The sequence below is a fragment of the Salvelinus fontinalis genome, chromosome 34 (assembly GCF_029448725.1).
Source record: "Salvelinus fontinalis isolate EN_2023a chromosome 34, ASM2944872v1, whole genome shotgun sequence".
NCBI classification, from domain to species: domain Eukaryota; kingdom Metazoa; phylum Chordata; class Actinopteri; order Salmoniformes; family Salmonidae; genus Salvelinus; species Salvelinus fontinalis.
In genome coordinates, this window is record NC_074698.1 from 28380799 (window position 1) to 28400913 (window position 20115).

Consider the following 20115-nt stretch of genomic DNA (forward strand, 5'->3'; position numbering starts at 1 on the left):
GCATAACTAGGATTATGCCCATAATCAATAATTCAGTTAATCAAACTCAAACAGAAATAGGAAAATTAAATTATCAAGAATTTAATCCAGGATCAATAAGAGCATCAAAGAACACTGACACCAACCAAAGGTAGAAATAAATATTTTGTTTTTAACTGATGTTTCAGAAATACCCAAACTTCAGGAATTTCTCAGAAATCTCAATGATCGTAGTACAAAGACTTCAGATTATGTTTCTGGAGCCTATGGGATCCTCTCTCTGATAGAAGGAGCCAAAAGCAGTGACATGGTATTGTACTTACAGCAAGTTAAAATACTCCTTACATGTGAATCAGTGTTTTATATTGATTATGTTGAGTTTGAATTTCAGACAGACAGCAAAGAAGAGGTGTGCCAGGTTCTGGAACAGAGACTCAAGGATAAGATCAAGTCCATTGGTCAAACTATGGATGAGGCTTATGAGACTTTTGAACGATGCCTCTCAGAAGGAGTTCGACAGTCAGAAGAATCATGCGAAAAATTAATGAATAAAGTGATAGCACCAGTAAGCTACTTTAAAAAAAAAAATGTTTTAAGAATAGCTGCTTTTGCACTGTCACCCTACACTGAGTTTGCCAAATATTTGGAACACCTTCCTAATATTGAGTTGCACCCGGACTCTTTTGTCCTCAGAACAGCCTCAATTTGTCGGGGCATGGACTTTACAAGGTGTCGAAAGTGCTTCACAGGGTTGCTGGGCCATGTTGACTCCAATGCTTTCCACAGTTGTTCAAGTTGGCTGGATGATCCTTTGGGTGGTGGACCATTCTTGATACACACGGGAAACTGTTGAGTGTGAAAAACCCAGCAGCGTTGCAGTTCTTGACACAAACAGGTGCGCCTGGCACCTATTATCAGACCCCGTTCAAAGGCACTTAATCGTTTGTCTTACCGATTCACACTCGGAATGGCACACATACACAATCCATGTCTCAATTGTCTCAAGGCTTAACAATCCTTATTTAACCTGTCTCCTCCCCTTCATCTACATTGATTGAAGTCGATTTAACAAGTGAGATTAATAAGGAATGATAGCTTTTAGCTGGATTCACCTGGTCAGTCTTTGTCATGGAAAGAGCAGGTGTTCTTAATGTTTTGTAAAATCAGTGTACAGTATATCCGTGCTAGCCAGTTTGTGCTAGCGCCAGAGAAGCTGAAAATCAAGAGACTCAACCAGGATCCCAAAAGCGATGTGATTTACTTCTTGTAACTCAGTTTAGCGTGAGATAGAAACATAAAGTAAATGGGAGAGTAATCTTTCATGGACGGATGCAAGTAACATAACCGGTATTGGCAGCATCTGTTAACAGAGTGTGGGATGCGATGACTAACAGGGAAATGTTTTGCCTTCCGGTAAGGAGATTTTTGTTTCCGGTAAGAATTTATTTCCTTAATGCGTTTGAGCCAATAAGTTGTGTTGTGACAAGGTAGGGTTGGTATACAGAAGATACCCCTATTTGGTAAAAGACCAAGTCCATATTATGGAACAGCTCAAATAAACAAAGAGAAACAACAGCCCATCATTGCTTTAAGACATGAAGGTCAGTCAACCCGAAAAATGTCAAGAACTTTGAAAGTTCTTGACATTCAAGTGCAGTCGCAAAAACCATCATGCTCTGTGATGAAACTTGCTCTCATGAGGACCGCCACAGCAAAGGAAGACCCCGATTTACCTCTGCTGCAGAGGATCCGTTTATTAGAGTTACCAGAAATCTGCAATTAACTGCACCTCCAAATGCAGCCCAAAAAATGCTTCACGGAGTTCAAGTAACAGACATCTCAACATCAACTGAGAGAGGAGAGAGGAGACTGCGTGAATTAGGCCTACATGGTCGAATTGCTGCAACTAAACCACTACTAAAGGACACCAATAAGAAGAAGAGACTTGCTTGGGCCAAGAAACATGAGCAATGGAAATTAGACCGATGGAAATCCTTTGGTCTGATGAGTCCAAATGTGAGATTTTTGGTTCCAACCGCCATGTCTTTGTGAGATGCAGAGTAAGTGAGCGGAGGATGCAGGTGTGATGGTGTGGGGGTGCTTTGCTTGTGACACTGTCAGTGATTTATTTAAAATTCAGGGCATATTTAACCAGAATGGCTACAACAGCATTATGCAGCGATACGCCATCCCAACTGGTTTGCGCTTAGTGGGACTATCATTTGTTTTTCAACAGTACAATGACCCAAAACACACCTTCAGGCTGTGTAAGAGCTATTTGAACAAGAAGGAGAGTAATGAAGTGCTGCATCAGATGACCTGGCCTCCACAATCACCCGACCTCAACCCAATTGAGATGGTTTGGGATGAGTTGGACTGCAGAGTGAAGGAAAATCAGCCAACAAGTGCAAAGACCAAAACACAAGAACATCTTGTCCATAAGGCCCTCTTTGCTGACGATTGCGCCTCAACGGATCTACCGCAACTCATGTGAGTTCCGGAATGTCGAACACGTTACATACATGGGGAGCACCATCTCTGAGGACGGCTCAAGCCAATCATTGGGAAGACTGAGGAACAGGATACTCAACCATAACACCATCCCTCTTTCCACGAAACTGAAAATCTATACTATGGTAGTGATCACAACCCTGCTGTATGTCTGTGAAACTTGGACCCTGAACAGTCACCACATCAAACAGCTGGAAACATTCCATACACAATCTCTGAGATCTATTATGGGTATGCAGTGGTAAGACAAGGTCCCCAACCTGGAGGTAATGCAGAGGGCAAACAGAAGAAATGCACAGCTCCAATGGACTGGCCACACCATCAGGTTTCCCCAACACAGTCTCCCAAGAAGGATTTTCTTTGGCGAGCTGCAGCAAGGGCACTGAAAGACAGGCCAGCCCAAAAAGCACTTAAAAGACAACCAGCAGAAGGCAACTTAGAGCGAGAAAGAAGCAACCATCTAACTGAAGCCAGAGAAAAATATAATTTCTGCACAAACCCGGGTCCAAAACACCAACAGAAGCACTTGTCTGTCCCTCATGACTCAGTCTGTGCTTCAAGACTCAAGAACCCACAATTAACCGAAGTAATGTGCACAAGTCGTCATTATCCAAACTACCAGAGGGAGAAAGAAATGGGAGAGTTGTAAGTTCTTATATACATGAAGTTATCATGTATCCAGTCTCTCGATTTTCACATTTCTCTGGCGATAGCACACATTGGTTCGCACAGACATACTGTAGGCTTGCACGATACTGGAACAGCAACTATTGAAGAGATACTCATCCATGACAGATTTCCAGTGCTGTGCTGTTAAAAACGTTTAACATATGTTCATTTTTTATTCCCAGAGAGGGAAAAAAGGCTGTGGATATCAAGTAGTGAAGGCTTTATGCAAGAATGGCGGCGTTTACAAACCAAAAGGGAAAAAGGAAAGGAGAAGAGGAATCAACATTAATGAGAGTTTAGCCTCATGTATGAGAATTCTCATTGATGAGCAGTTTAAGATACATTTCCCGTAAGTCATTTAATCATTATCTAAATATATATACAGTGGGGAGAACAAGTATTTGAAACACTGCCGATTTTGCAGGTTTTCCTACTTACAAAGCATGTAGAGGTCTGTAATTTTTATCATAGGTACACTTCAAACTGTGAGAGACGGAATCTAAAACAAAAATCCAGAAAATCACATTGTATGATTTTTTAAGTAATTAATTTGCATTTTATTGCTTTGTAAGTAGGAAAACCTGCAAAATCGGCAGTGTATCAAATACTTGTTCTCCCCACTGTGTATATATATATAGTGCATTTGGAAAGTATTCAGACCCCTTGACTTTTTCCAAATTTTGTTACGCTACAGGCTTATTCTAAAATTGATTAAATATTTTTTTTCGCTCATCAATCTACACAAAATACCCCATAATGACAAAGCGAAAACAGGTTTTTAGAATTAACCTTACTAACATAACTATTCAGACCCTTTGATATGAGACTCGATAATTGAGCACAGGTGCATCCTGTTTCCATCGATCATTCTTGAGATGTTTCTGCAACTTGATTGGAGTTCACCTGTGGTAAATTCAATTGATTGGACATCATTTGGAAAGGCACACACCTGTCTATGTAAGGTCTCACAGTTGACCGTGCATGTCAGAGCAAAAACCAAGCCATGAGGTCGAAGGAATTGTCCATAGAGCTCCGAGACAGGATTATGTCGAGGCACAGATCTGGGGAAGGGTACCAAAACATTTCTGCAGCATTGAATGTCCCCAATAACACAGTGGCCTCCATTGTTCTTAAATGGAAGAAGATTGGAACCACCAAAACTCATCCTAGAGCTGGCCGCCCGGCCAAACTGAGCAATCAGGGGAGAAGGGCCTTGGTCAGGGAGGTGACCAAGAACCCAATTTGTCACTCTGACAGAGCTCCAGAGTTCCTCTGTGGAGATAGCAGAACCTTCCAGAAGGACAACCATCCCTGCAGCACTCCACTAATCAGGCCGTTATGGTAGAGTGGCCAGACTGAAGGCACTCCTCAGTAAAATGAACTTCACAGCCCACTTGGAGTTTGCCAAAAAGCACCTAAAGGACTCTCAGACCATGAGAAACATGATTCTCTGTTCTGATGAAACCAAGTTTGAACTCTTTGGCCTGAATGCCAAGCGTCTCGTCTGGAGGAAACCTGGCACCATGCCTATGGTGAAGCATCGTGGTGGCAGCATCGTGGTGGCAGCATCCTGCTGTGGGGATGTTTTTCAGCAGTAGGGACTGGGAGACTAGTCAGGATCAAGGGAAAGATGAACAGAGAGAAGTACAGAGAGATACTTGATGAAAACCTGCTCCAGACCACTCAGAACCTCAGACTGGGGTGGCGGTTCACCTTCTAAAAGGACAATGACCCTAAGCACACAGCCAAGACAACGCAGGAGTGGCTTCGGGACCATTCTCTGAATGTCCTTGAGTGGCCCAGACAGAGCCCGGACATGAACCCAATCATACACCTCTGGAGAGACATGGAAATAGCTGTGCAGCGACGCTCTCCATTCAATCTGACATTGCTTGAGAGGATCTGCAGAGAAGAATGGAAGAAACTCCCCAAATACAGGTGTGCCAAGCTGTATGCCTTTCCAAATCATGTCCAATCAAGTTGTAGAAACATCTCAAGTATGATCAATGGAAACAGGATGCACCAGAGCTCAATTTTGAGTCTCATAGCAAATGGTATGAATACTTTTTTAGTTTTAATAAATTTGCTTGTGCTTTGTCATTATGATTACATTTACATTTAAGTCATTTAGCAGACGCTCTTATCCAGAGCGACTTACAAATTGGTATGACGTATTCTGTTTAGATTGAAGAGGAATTGTTTTTATTTAATACATTTTAGAACAAGGCTGTAACGCACCAACATGTGGAAAAAGTAAAGGAATCTGAGTACTTTCCGAATGTGTGTGTCACGCCCTGGCCTTAGTATTCTTTGTTTTCTTTATTATTTTAGTTAGGTCAGGGTGTGACATGGGTCAGGGTGTGACATTTATGTGGGTTTTGTAGTGTCCAGGGTGATTGTAAGGTTTAGGGGGTTTATTTAGAGTAGTTGGGTTTATGTTTAGTATAGTTGACGCCATGAGCGTCCAGAGCCGTCAGCCAGCAATGAGCGTCCAGAGCCGTCAGCCAGCCATGAGCGTCCAGAGCCGTCAGCCAGTCATGAGCTGTCCCTCAGCCCAGAGCGGCTATTTATCCAGAACTGCCCCTCAGTCCAGAGCTGTCTCTCTGTCCGGAGCTGCCTTTCAGTCCGGAGTTGCCCCTCTATCCTGAGCTACCTCTCTATCCTGAGCTACCTCTCTATCCTGAGCTACCTCTCTATCCTGAGCTATCCCTCTGTCCTGAGCTATCCCTTTGTCCTGAGCTATTCCTCTATCCCGGTGCTGCCCCTTGTGTTGATGTTACCCAAAAGATTAAGTGGGGGTAATATGAGGATGGTCATTTGTAGGGGGAGATATAAGCTGGGATTGACTATGGTGGGGTGGGGACCTCGCCCTGAGCCTGAGCCACCACCGTGGTCAGATGCCCACCCAGACCCTCCCCTAGACTTTGTGCTGGTGCGCCCGGAGTTCGCACCTTAAGGGGGGGCTATGTCACGCCCTGGCCTTAGTATTCTTTGTTTTCTTTATTATTTTAGTTAGGTCAGGGTGTGACATGGGTATTTATGTGGGTTTTGTAGTGTCCAGGGTGATTGTAAGGTTTAGGGGGTTTATTTAGAGTAGTTGGGTTTATGTTTAGTATAGTTGTCTAGCTGTGTCTATGTTGTGTGTAGTTGTCTAGGAAAGTCTATGGTTGCCTGAATGGGTTCCCAATTAGAGACAGCTGGTTTCTGTTGTCTCTGATTGGGAGCCATATTTAGGGTAGCCATAGGCTTTAGTTTGTTGTGGGGAATTGTCTATGGTGAACGTTTGTAGCCTGTGTATGTGCACTACGTTTATAGCTTCACGGTTGTTTGTTGTTTTGATAGTTTGTAAGTGTTTTGTTTCGTTTTGCCTTCTTCATAAATAAAAGAAGATGGCTTATTTTCCACATGCTGCGTTTTGGTCCGTCTCTCCTCCACACGATCGTGACAGTGTGTAAATAATACACATGGAATGATTAGGGCCCTGTTTAATCAAATCTTGTAACCATCTTTCTGATTTCAACATATTGTGTTTCAGAAACGAGGGCAAAGGTGGCCCAATCAGGGAGCAGATTGAGACATTCACCCTTGACACGAACAGCTTGGTTGGGGAGCACCCAGAAGTGTCACTGCATCTGACATTCCTCAAGACAGAGGTAGGGTTTAAAAAGAAATCAGTTTTGAGGCTGATATGTAAAGCTTGATAAAGAACGATGATACTAGCAAGAGGATTGTGCGGTTTTCTCATGTCTTCCAAGTATTCAATTGTTACCATGCACCTGCTACAAAGATAGAAGATAGCTCAGATGTACAAGTACCTTTTTGAATTTTTAAACGAACAATCAGGAAATGCAACATTGAACCCCCCCCACCCCCACATACCACATTTTTTGAAAGTAGCCATGTAAACACCCTCCAGAAATAAGATTACTCTTATCTGGTCCATAGACTGGAAACCACTTAAATTAGGGTCTTCTTGACCATGTTTTTCTATCTGAAAGGAAACTGAATTGAAGGCAAAACTAATCTTTGACCTCCGAGAGAAAAAGAAAAAAATCTACTCCACTTTAACCGAGTCAATCAAGGACACCATGCATCGATGCTATATAAGTAAGTCTTAAAATGAAAATGTATTATCTGAGAAAGTGTTGTATTCTAGTAATGAAAATTATAATGATATTTGGGAAGTAACACGTTCTTAAACATATTTAAATGTATTAATAGCAGATACAATGGTTATGGAAACAATATGATGACTGTGTTTTAGGGGCATCAGAGCAGACAGGAAAAGATTCTCTGAAAAGGATGAAAGATGAGCTACATCAGCACATGAAGAATAACAACATATTCCAGAAGGCCAAGGAAGATATGCTGGTTTGTTTAACCAACCTAAAGGTTTGAAACATTGTACCGGCGAGTTAGAGTTTGAAAAATGCATTTAAGTGACACTCAACAATGAAACAATTATACAAAATACTGATAAACAAATAACACATGAAATGGAGTTTTGAGGCACTAAAAACAATCATACTTAAACATGGTACATGCTTCATCTATAATACATGACATCATCTATACACATGCATGCATAAAAACAAATAATAAAAGGGTAAGGATTGACTTTGACTACATATCCATAATGCATTTATTACACTAAGCGTTTCATGAACCTGTTATTACAGGTCCCAAACGCATCAATAAAGATTAATGAAATATTTTCATAGCATATCTATAGCTCGTTTGTGTCATGCTATGCAAAAGCTCATATTTAGGTACAATATCTTAATAGATGTATCATTACAATGACAGCCTAGTGTCATCATTATGGCTGTTCTCTAAAGTGTGCTTCTGCCATTCCAGTGCTAGAGACTATGCCAAACCACGTTTTGAAAATTAAGCTGAAATGTAGCATGTACCAGCCCCATTTCTCCCACCGGCCGCTATAGGCCCATGACTTACCTTCTTCTTCCTCTCACTGAGGTCGAAAGTGCATGAAGATCCCCACAGGGTTGAATCCCTAGAGTACATTTTATGGATCAAATCGTGTAGTTAAGGTTCATATCATAACTCATTAACAGTCCTCCTCCACATCACAATTAAGATGGTCATACTGGTCTATAACGCACACATTAAGGGTCTATGAATGAATTATATGCAGTCAAAGTAAAGTCAAATCTATTTTCCCATTCATAAAGCATTTATAGCTAATCATTTCGTGGTAATTAACTGTGCAGTTTCCCACTGATCTATAATACCAACAATAAAGTTCTGTGTATGAATTTTATGCAGTCAATATACTGTCATATCTATTTTCCCATGCATTCAGCATGTATAAATCATTCCTTATCAAAAAGAAATATGGACATCCTACAATATAGAATGTTAAAAGTAATATGAACATTTTATAAACTTTTTCCAAATGTAACGTTAGCTAGCTAGCTTCTCACGAGTCACCATCCCGGATCCGGGAGCACCCTCATCAGTAAAAAAGCTGACTAGCATAGCCTAGCATAGCGCCACAAGTAAATACTAGCATCTGAATATCATGAAATCACAAGTCCAAGACACCAGATGAAAGATACACATCTTGTGAATCCAGCCATCATTTACGATTTTTTAAATCTTTTACAGGGAAAACACAATATGTATTTCTATTAGCTAACCACGATAGCAAAAGACCCAACCGCATATTTCCACCATTTTTTTCCTGCATAGGTAGCTATCACAAATTCGACCAAATAAAGATACAAATAGTCACTAACCAAGAAACACCTTCATCAGATGACAGTCTGATAACATATTTATTGTATAGCATATGTTTTGTTCGAAGAATGTGCATATTTCAGGTTTAAATCATAGTTTTCATTGCAGCCACCATCACAAAATCTCACCAAAGCAGCTAGAATAACTACAGAGACCAACGTGAATTACCTAAATACTCATCATAAAACATTTATGAAAAATACACAGTGTACAGCAAATTAAAGACAAACATCTTGTGAATCCAGCCAATATTTCAGATTTTGTAAGTGTTTTACAGCGAAAACACAATATAGCATTATATTAGCTTACTACAATAGCCTACCACACAGCCACATTCAATCAAGGAACGTTAGCGATAGCGAATAAACCAGCAAAAGATATACATTTTTTCACTAACCTTCTCAAACTTCATCAGATGACAGTCCTATAACATCATATTACACAATACATATATGGTTTGTTCGAAAATGTGCATATTTAGCGGTACAATTCGTGGTTGAACAATGTGAATACTAGCCAAACTTCCCAAAATAATCTGGACATATTTCTGACACTCACATCATCTAATCAAATAACTAATCATATACTTTACTAAAAATACAGGTTGGACAGCAAATGAAAGAAACACTAGTTCTTAATGCAACCGCTGTGTTAGATTTTTAAAAATAACCTTATTACGACATACAGCTTACGTTACAGCGAAACAGCGCCCGAAATCTGGTCAGAATATCTTAACATTTTTCGACAGAAATACAAAATAATATCATAAATGGTTCCTACTATTTGATGAGCTTCCATCAGAATCTTGTACAAGTTTTCCTTTGTCCAGAATAATCATTGTTTGGTTGTAGAATGCCCTCTTCATCTGTAGAATTAGCAGCCAAACCTAGCCATGTGGCGCAGCAGTGTCCAACGCACCATAACGCAAGACAAAGAAATTCCAGAAAATCGCAATCAACCGATATAAACTGCTATAAGTCGGTTTAATATAACTAGTTTATGATGTTTTTAACACATATATCGAATAAAATCAGAGCCGGATATATCTAAGGCCTATAACGACAGCTTTTCAGAACGCAATCCTCAGGTCTGTCTCGCGCCAAGACGAACGGTGAAAAGACTACACCCACGGTTCCAAGAGCTCTTGTTCGGCCTCAGATCTAGCTAGACACCCCATTCCAATTCTCACTGCCTACTGACATCTAGGGGAAGGCGTATGCAGTGCATGTAGACCCATAGATTCCATGCAAATTTATAAACTGACCCTGGAACAGAGCCCTCGATTTCAGATTTCTCACTTCCTGACAAGAAGTTTGCTGCAAAATGAGTTCTGTTTTACTCACAGATATAATTCAAACGGTTTTAGAAACTAGAGAGTGTTTTCTATCAAATAGTAATAATAATATGCATATTGTACGAGCAAGAATTGAGCACGAGGCAGTTTAATTTGGGAACGATTTTTTACAAAGTGAAAACAGCGCCCCCATATTGACAACAGGCTAGCACAGAAAACAATTGCTGAGGACATCGCCAAAGAATCCTACCAGAATCCTCCCATTTTCATTTTTAAATTGTACTTTTATTGAATAGATTGAACAAATATTCATATTCAAAGCATTCAATTTCAATTCCCTATTTCAGACTCAAAGCTAGCAATAACTATTTTAGTGAGTAAAGTGTACTAACACAGGGAGGTATAGCCAGCTAGCACTTCCTCCATATTCATTAATTTAATCTTAGCAAGCTAGCTAGTTAAGTTAGCTAAGCCCCTGGCACAATGTCAACACGTTTTACAACTCGGTCAATAAACATTACAAAATTTGGGACATTTTGTAATTTTATTTTGCAATTTTGCTATTAACATTGTACTTTTGCACATTACACACCTTTTAAAACAGGACGTATTAAGAGATGGACAGAAACCAGTTCCTTTCGTTTTGACCCAAAGCTATTATATTGACTCCAAGGTAGCCAAGTTGTCACGTTCCTGACCTGTTTTCTGTTGTTTTGTATGTGTTTAGTTGGTCAGGACGTGAGCTGGGTGGGAATTCTATGTTGTGTGTCTAGTTTGTCTGTTTCTATGTCAGCCTAGTGTGGGTTCTCAATCAGAGACAAATGGTAGTCGTTGTCTCTGATTGAGGCTTGTTTTATGTTGGGATTTTGTGGGTGTTTGTTTCCTGTCTCTGTGTTTGTTCTGCACCAGATAGGACTGTCTCGGTTTTCACGGTTTGTTATTTTGTTTGTTGTTTGTAGTGTTCACTTGTTCTTGTATTAAACATGTTGAACACTAGCCGCGCTGCACTTTGGTCCTCTCCTTCACCCCAGGAAGAAAGCCGTTACAGAAACACCCACCAAACCCAGACCAAGCAGCGTGGCAACGGGCAGAGCAACAGCAGCAGCGGTACCAGGAGGAATGGTCATGGGAGGAAATCATGAACGGAGAAGGACCCTGGGCAAAGGTGGGAGAGAATCGCCACTCTTGGGAGGAGAAGGAGGCAGCCACAGCCCAGGAGCGCTAGATTGAGGAGGCAGCACGTAAGAGAGGCTGCAAGCCCGAGAGGCTCACCCAAAAAATTCTTGGGGGGGGGGGGGGGACTAAAGGGGCGTTTGGCGAAGCCGCGTTGGATACCTGAGCCAACTCCCCGTTGGGCTTACCGTGGAGTGAGAGGGCGTCGTACTGGTCAGACACCGTGTTATGCGGTAAAGCGCACGGTGTCCCCAGTACGCGTGCTTAGCCCAGTGCGGGCTATTCCACCTTGCCGCACTGGGAGGGCTAGGTTGGGCATCGAGCCGGATGTTACGAAGCCGGCCCAACGTATCTGGCCTCCAGTACATGTCCTCGGGCCGGCGTACATGGCACCAGTCTTACAGGTGGTGTCCCCGGTTCGCCTGCATAGCCCAGTGCGGGTTGTTCCACCTCGCCGCACTGGCAGGGCTACGGGGACCATTCAACCTGGTAAGGTTGGAGAGGCTCGGTGCTCAAGAGCGCGTGTCCTCCTTCACGGTCCGGTATATCCGGCGCCACCTTCCCACCCCAGCCCAGTACCGCCAGTGCCTACACCACGCACCAGGCTTCCAGTGCATCGCCAGAGCCCTGTTCCTCCTCCCCGCACTCGCCCTGAGGTGCGTGCACTCAGCCGGGTACCTCCAATTCCGGCACCACGCATCAGGCCTATAGTGCGTCTCAGCCGGCCAGAGTCTGCCGTCTGCCCAGCGGTGCCTGAACTGCCCATCTGCCCAGCGGCGCCTGAACTGCCCGTCTGCCCAACGCCGTCTGAGCCATCCGTCTGCCCAGCGCCGTCTGAGCCATCCGTCTGCCCAGCGCCGTCTGAGCCATCCGTCTGCCCAGCGCCGTCTGAGCCATCCGTCTGCCCAGCGCCGTCTGAGCCATCCGTCTGCCCAGCGCCATCTGAGCCATCCGTCTGCCCAGCGCCGTCTGAGCCATCTGTCTGCCACGAGCCATTAGAGCCGCCCGTCTGTCCCGAGCCATTAGAGCCGTCCGTCAGTCAGGAGCCGCTAGAGCCGTCCGTCAGTCAGGAGCTGCCAGAGCCGCCAGCCAGTCATGAGCTGCCAGAGCCGCCAGCCAGTCAGGAGCTGCCAGAGACGCCAGCCAGTCAGGAGCTGCCAGAGACGCCAGCCAGTCAGGAGCTGCCAGAGACGCCAGCCAGTCAGGAGCTGCCAGAGACGCCAGCCAGTCAGGAGCTGCCAGAGACGCCAGCCAGTCAGGAGCTGCCAGAGACGCCAGCCAGTCAGGAGCTGCCAGAGACGCCAGCCAGTCAGGAGCTGCCCTACAGTCATGAGCTGCCCTTCAGTCATGAGCTGCCCTCCAGTCATGAGCTGCCCTCCAGTCATGAGCTGCACTTCAGTCATGAGCTGCCCTTCAGTCATGAGCTGCCCTTCAGTCATGAGCTGCCCTCAAGTCATGAGCTGCCCTTCAGTCATGAGCTGCCCTTCAGTCATGAGCTGCCCTTCAGTCATGAGCTGCCCTTCAGTCATGAGCTGCCCTTCAGTCATGAGCTGCCCTCCAGTCATGAGCTGCCCTCCAGTCATGAGCTGCTCTCCAGTCATGAGCTGCTCTCCAGTCATGAGCTGCTCTCCAGTCATGAGCTGCCCTCCAGTCATGAGCTGCCCTCCAGTCATGAGCTGCCCTCCAGTCATGAGCTGCCACTAGTCCGGAGTTGTCCCTCTGTCCTGGGCTACCTCTCTGTCCTGGGCTACCTCTCTGTCCTGGGCTACCTCTCTGTCCTGAGCTACCTCTTTGTCCTGAACTACCTCTCTGTCCTGAGTTGTCTCCTCTATTGTAGAGGGGAGTTGGTGAAGGTTCCTGGACCATGGTCGGGGGCGAGGGTCGCCACTCAAGGGACGCTAAGGAGGTGGACAAAGACAATGGTGGAGTGGTGCCCTCGTCCACCGCCGGAGCCGCCACCACGGACAGATGCCCACCCAGACCCTCCCCTTGAGTTTTAGGGGTGCGCCCGGAGTTCGCACCTTGAGGGGGGGGTTCTGTCACGTTCCTGACCTGTTTTCTGTTGTTTTGTATGTGTTTAGTTGGTCAGGACGTGAGCTGGGTGGGAATTCTATGTTGTGTGTCTAGTTTGTCTGTTTCTATGTCAGCCTAGTGTGGGTTCTCAATCAGAGACAGATGGTAGTCGTTGTCTCTGATTGAGACTCATATATAGGAGGCTTGTTTTGTGTTGGGATTTTGTGGGTGTTTGTTTCCTGTCTCTGTGTTTGTTCTGCACCAGATAGGACTGTCTCGGTTTTCACGGTTTGTTATTTTGTTTGTTGTTTGTAGTGTTCACTTGTTCTTGTATTAAACATGTTGAACACCAGCCGCGCTGCACTTTGGTCCTCTCCTTCACCCCAGGAAGAAAGCCGTTACACAAGTGACCGCTCTAATAATGGTAATACACTGAGTGTACAAAAAATAGGAATACCTTCCTAATATTGCTTGCGCTTTGTGTAACTTATTTTTCTACTTATTGTGTACATGTTGCTGCTACCGTCTCTTATGACCGAAAATAACTTCTGGACATCAGAAAAGCGATTACTCACAGCGGACTGGAAGAAACTTTTTCCTTTAACGAGTCCGACGAGAAGGATATGCTGCTTTCACTGGAACAGGCCCAGATACACACCTTTTGCGTGAAGATAAGACGCAGGAAAAGGGTAACTAGATTGGGGATCCTTCTGAGAAGCCGGAGTCGAGTGAGTAAACTCCCAATGCCTTCCGTTCTTCTTGTTAATGTGCAATTGTTACAAAATAAAAGTGATGACCTACTATTAAGATTATCCTACCAACCCGACATTAAAAACTGTAACATCTTATGTTTCACCGAGACGTGGCTGAACGAAGAAACGGACAATATAGAGCTGGTGGGATTTTCCATACACCGGCAGAACAGAGACGTTACCTCTGGTGAGACGAGGTGTGGGGGTGTGTGTCTTTTTGTCAATAACAGCTGTTGCACGATGTCTAATATTAAAGAAGTCTCGAGGTATTGCGCGCCTGAGGTAGAGTACCTTGTGATAACTGTCGACAAAACATTCTACCAAGAGAGTTCTCATCTGTATTATTCGTAGCCATCAATTTACCACCACAGAGCGAAGCTGGCACTAAGACCACTTTCAACCAACTCTATAAGGTCATAAGCAAAGAAGAAAATCTCACCCAGAAGTGGCGCTCCTAGTGGCCGGGGACTTTAATGCAGGCAAACTTAAATCTGTTTTACCAAATCTTTACCAGCATGTCACATGTGCAACCAGGGGAAAAAATATCACCTTTACTCCACACACAGAGATGCATACAAAGCTCTCCACCGCCCTCCATTTGGCAAATCTGACCACAATTAGATGCTCATGATTCCTGCTTACAAGCAAAAACTAAAGCAGGAAATACCAGTGACTCGCTCAATAAAGAAGTGGTCAGATGACGCGGATTTTGTTGTATAACCCACAGTAAAATAATGCATGAGCTTCAGTTTCAAAGGAAATCATCGTTACAAAAAGTACATATACGTTTATCTAGGGGAGTGCTTTGTTTCGACCAGTCTCAATAGAGAGAGGGGCCACTCCACATCTAGATTTGGCAAAATAGTGTTGATATTGCTTGGATAAAACATTACGTACATAGGGTTCTGTCCCAAAAGTTACTTTCAGGTCTGTTAATCAGCAACATCACAATCACATAAAATAAACGTTTACATAGACGTTCATTTGTCATGCTGCAAAATTTCTGAAAATTCAAAAGAAATACATTGCCACTGGTGAAGCCATATAGGTTTATAGCCCATATTGCCTTGAATAGCAGCATGTGGCATGTACACTACCGGTCAAAAGTTTAGAACACCTACTCATTCAAGCCTCTTTCTTAATTCAGTCTATTTTCTACATTGTGCTGTTTGAGCAGGGGCGAAAATCTGATATCAACCTTGGAGGGGACAATTACATGAAATTTTCTCAAGAGCAATTCCTGAGGGGGACACCAAAAGTAGTGCTGTAACACAGCCTACGTTGTAATATGTTAAATGTATATTGAGGAACCATAATTACTACTACTGGATAATTGATAGGCACAGTAGTTAACTGAAGGGTTGCCCCAACTTGTTTAAATCATTATAATACTACTACTAATAATAGTTATAGCAGTGTTCCTTATCAGTCCAGTATGTATGCAGGTATTCGTACTTACAACCAGCAATATCAAGAAAGGCCAGAAGGCGGCAATGGTACTGTACACTGTATGGGTGTAGTTTTCATAAATACAATGAACATGGTGTGATCACATCTAAAAGAATCTCCATCACAGAGTTGGTCTCCGTATTGAATTGACCTTTTAATTTGGCTTTGTGATACATTTATATAGTCATTAAATATGTGCACCTGGCCTGAGTCTACTACAATATCTTTACAAGAACAAAAAGCTTAAAATAAGTACAGTTCTAAAAGCAAAATAACTACTTCAATGAAAAACCCAAATAAATCAAACAAAATATCCTTCAGTGTCTCAACTCTTCAAACAGCAGCTATGGACAAGTATGTCACACAAAGTATGCAATTTTAAATAAAATAACATTAAATAAATAATTTGTAAGTGTACTGTCATGTACTAAAAACTACTAAACAAAAGAACAAATATCAATTACACCAGGGGTTCTCAAACAGGGGTCCATGGACTAATTGCAAGGTGTCCGTGAAATAAAAAAAAGTGTAATGAACGTATTCAGTACCACAAGGTTTCCAGTACGTTTACATATAATATAGAGGGGGTGGAGGTCCCTGAGGACCGCTCAAAACCTTGCCTGCCTTGCCTCAAAATATGCAGGGGTTCCAGTACCCAAAAAAGGTTGAGAACCACTGCTATACACATTACTGAACAAAAGAACCGAACATATGTTTGCGGGTTTCAATGGATCCAACAAATTGCTGGCAGATATTTTCCCTCTTGAGACTGTCCAGCCTGTCTTTATGTACATTACAGACAACTACGCCATTCAGTCTCTCTTGGCCCATGCTAGCCCGTAGCCAAGTCTTTAACCTGCGGAGTGCACTGAAACTCCTCTCAGCCTCACATGAAGACACTGGCACCACAAACAAAATTCTGATCAGCACCTCAACTCGGTCAAACATCCTCCGCACCTCCACTGGAAGCCTCCTGAGGACCTCTGCTGCCTCTCAACTGCTGCTACAGGGGTATTTGTTTGTGAAAGAGAGGGATCTGCACTGAAAGAGAATCTATGTTCAGCTCAGGGTACTGATCTAGAGACTCATCCAACTCCCCCGTGAGAAGCGCTCTTTCCAACTTTTGCAGGACGTTTAGACTGTCTTGGTCCAAACAGTCGCCAAACTGAACCTCCACACCATCCAACACTTAAAAAAATTGATAGTCAATCAAAGTTGTTGCTTTCTCATACAGAGCAAGGTAGCTTTCGTCATTTCTCTTGCCCCTAAGAGATGACCGCACACACTCGACTGCAGCCTGCATACCAGAGACAGTCTGAGTTTTCTTCTGCAGTGAAATGTTTAGACATTCAAGCTCTCCAAGAACAGCAGAGGCAAGTGTGAGGCCCAACACAGTCTTGCCTTTGCTGAAGTGCTCAAATAAGCCACTGGCAGTTGAAGCTGTCTTGGATGCAGTTTTTGCCATCTCCTCTCGGCTGCTTAGTACCCGCTCATACTGCCCTAGCACAGCTCTAATAACAGTATTCAGCACAGTCCACCTTGTTGAACATAGGGGTTTCAGGGTGGTCAGATTTGTATCTTTGGACGTGGCAATTGATTCAAACATGCTCTTAAACTTTCCTGACTGGCCATAGAGGACACCTAACTGATGGACCAGGAAAGGGAATTCCGGATCAGTGGGGAGGCTGAGCAGCCAGCCTGTGTAATCAGATTTACACAGTGTGCTCCACAATGGACATAGAGGGCTAATGGCTGCTGCCTCCTCACAATTGCCTGTGCACCTGTGTATTTTCCTGCCATGTTTGAGGCACCATCGTAACTCTGCCCACGTAAGCTAGACATGGGCAAATTGAGCCTCAACAACACATCAGTTGCCACTTTCGCAATGCCCTCGCCTGTTGTCTCCGACACCCTGTATAGCCCAATAAACTCCTTGTGAGGGACAAGGTCATGGTCAACATAATGCAGACAGACACTCTCCTGTTCAGCACCAGAGACATCTTGAGTACCATCAACAATTAATGAAAATTGTACAATCGGAAGAGACCTAATCTCAGCTGCAATGCCTCGAATGACTGTATTGGCCATGATGTTCAGAATTTCATTCTGTGCTTTGGGGCCTGTGTACATTGTGGTACGCTCTGTTAACCACTTCAGTAAAATGGGATCATCCTCTTCTGCCCTGAGTTTCAAAAGCTGGTATAAATTCCCACTGTCATCCGTGTGGCCTCTAAAGGCTTGTCCCTGTCTTACTACATGCCGCACCGAACTAACAATTTTCATCAAGCAATGCCTTGCGTCCTCCTGCTGTTTACCCCACGCGCTGGATAACTGGACACTGATTGGATTTAGCTGGTGTGCTGTTACAGTTACAAAGTGGCGGTGGGTTTGGCAGTTTTGATGTGCTGTGAATTTTTCAATGGCTTTTCTCCAGTTCCTAAATCCTGCACTAATGAAGGCAGCATCTGCTCTTTGGCCAAAAGATGGCTGGCTTGAAAACCCTTGGCTACAGTGAAAACACAACACTCCTTTTATTGATGGATTATAATGTAGCCAGGGGAAATCGCGAAACCATCTCTCTTGAAACGTCAACACTCTGTTGGCAAGAGTTTGCGGTTCTATAAATTGTGGGTGTGGCTGATATGGTTTTGTGCCATCACTGAGGTAACTGGACGATTCTGTGCCACTGTCCCCTATACTGGTGCTGCTGGCAACAAGGGTGACACCTGGTCCTGCCGTGGCTATGACACGGTCCTCTGAAGTCTCTCTCCTTGGCTCTTTCCCTTTCACCACCCTCAATGACTCACAGTCTGTCTCCTAGAAAATAAATAAGGTGTCTGCTGTACTCCTAACTACCGGTACCCAAAACTACACAATTAATCACAACAGCAATACCATTGCCTTTAACAAATCTTAGTTTAGTCACCAGTTTAAGTTGAGTGGGGGTATCCATGGCATTTTCCAATGATGTCCCTATTTTACAAATCAAAAAAATTGAGAACCTTTCATAATGTTGCCAAACAAACACTCAACAAACTTACCTGAGACTCCCTGTCTCTGCCAGTCTGTCCCTGCATATCTGTCCCCAGCTCTGCTGTCTGTGTGCCATCTGTTGCCTGCTCTGCCTAATGACATCATTGTGAAACATTTTCATTAGCATTTCACTTCTTTCTTATGAACATTTTATCAACTTGTCTTTGAGATATTAGGCTACTAGAGTTCTTACTTTGCGTTTTGGTGTACTGAAAAATACTCTGATGTCCGTCTTTTAATTTTTTTCTGAAATGTTTCTACCTGGTTGGCTGGTCTAGCTGCACACACACACATTTACACAACACATGCTGCAACCTTTTTATAATTTTAACATAGTTTGTTTCATATTGGCTGGCTTCCAACAATAGCTGAATTTGCAAAGCTAGCGAGCACCAACTCCGTTTCTGTGGTGTTTGCTATAATCTTTGCTACCTGGTTAAATAAAGGTGAAAAAAAAGATAATTCACTAGCGACAATTTAGCTTTGGCTACGAGACCATTAAAGAAGAAGAGAGTGTAGTTCTGTTCAGATTGGACTTCAGTTTATCGCTAACCTTATCACAGGGACTTTGAAGCACTACAGCTGCATGCTAATCTTGGAATAAACTGACGATAGCAAATATTCCATCTTTGATGACGCCACATAAATGGAATTGGTACTAGCTAGCTTGATAGTTAATGTTTGCTTTAGTTTGCGCGAAAGCTCTGCAAATTCAGCTAGTGTGTGAACCCTGCAACATTAAAAAAAATATATACATTGCTATGGCGCGATTGACTGGATTACCTCATGTCAGTTACGTACATCGAGTGCCTTTCGGACAGTAGATACGAACCCTATATTACCTTGCAAGCTAAAGAACTGGCAGTGGATCAAACCATTGTGAGGCAAAAGGCGGGGGGGTCGTAATCTTGTGAAACTTAAAAACGCGCTATTAAGTGTCTATAATCAGCACACGTGCTTTCATTGCGTATTATTAATATTATTGAAATTACATAGTTATGTTTACAGTGATATATTGGGGGGGACAAGTCATATTTTTCCCAGGATGGGGGGGGTCGTGTCCCCCCCGTCCCCCCTGGGATTTCCGCCTATGTGTTTGAGAGAATGTTGGCTATTAGAAGAATCTCAAATATAAAATATATTTTGATTTCTTTAACACTTTTTTGGTTACTACATGATTCCATATGTGTTATTTCATAGTTTTGATGTGCTCACTATTATTCTACAATGTAGAAAATAGTAAAACTAAAGAAAAACCCTTGAATGAGTAGGTGTTGTAAAACTTTTGACCGGTAGTGTATGTTAGGGTTCAAATGAAGTACATTTGTGTCTGTACATATAACAACCCTTCAGTTTACACAGCAGACGGATTGATGTTTGCTAAAGGTAAATGTACTCAAGTGCTGTTGCTATTGTCATTTCTGCTTTCACACAGCAGGTTAGGGGTGCATTTTCAGATGGGTTTAGGTTAGTACTTCTCTT

General features: G+C 43.3%; 1 protein-coding gene across 1 annotated transcript in view; it reads left to right on the forward strand.

Moving 5' to 3' along the window:
- Positions 1 to 20115, forward strand: part of LOC129832781 (nuclear GTPase SLIP-GC-like) — a 40351-nt gene that overhangs the window by 18293 nt on the left and 1943 nt on the right. The window contains exons 14-20 of the mRNA XM_055896778.1: positions 135 to 289; positions 371 to 532; positions 3123 to 3139; positions 3344 to 3508; positions 6695 to 6812; positions 7158 to 7266; positions 7424 to 7551. Of these exons, the coding sequence (XP_055752753.1) occupies positions 135 to 289; positions 371 to 532; positions 3123 to 3139; positions 3344 to 3508; positions 6695 to 6812; positions 7158 to 7266; positions 7424 to 7551 (854 nt within the window). The remainder of the gene's footprint in view (positions 1 to 134; positions 290 to 370; positions 533 to 3122; positions 3140 to 3343; positions 3509 to 6694; positions 6813 to 7157; positions 7267 to 7423; positions 7552 to 20115) is intronic.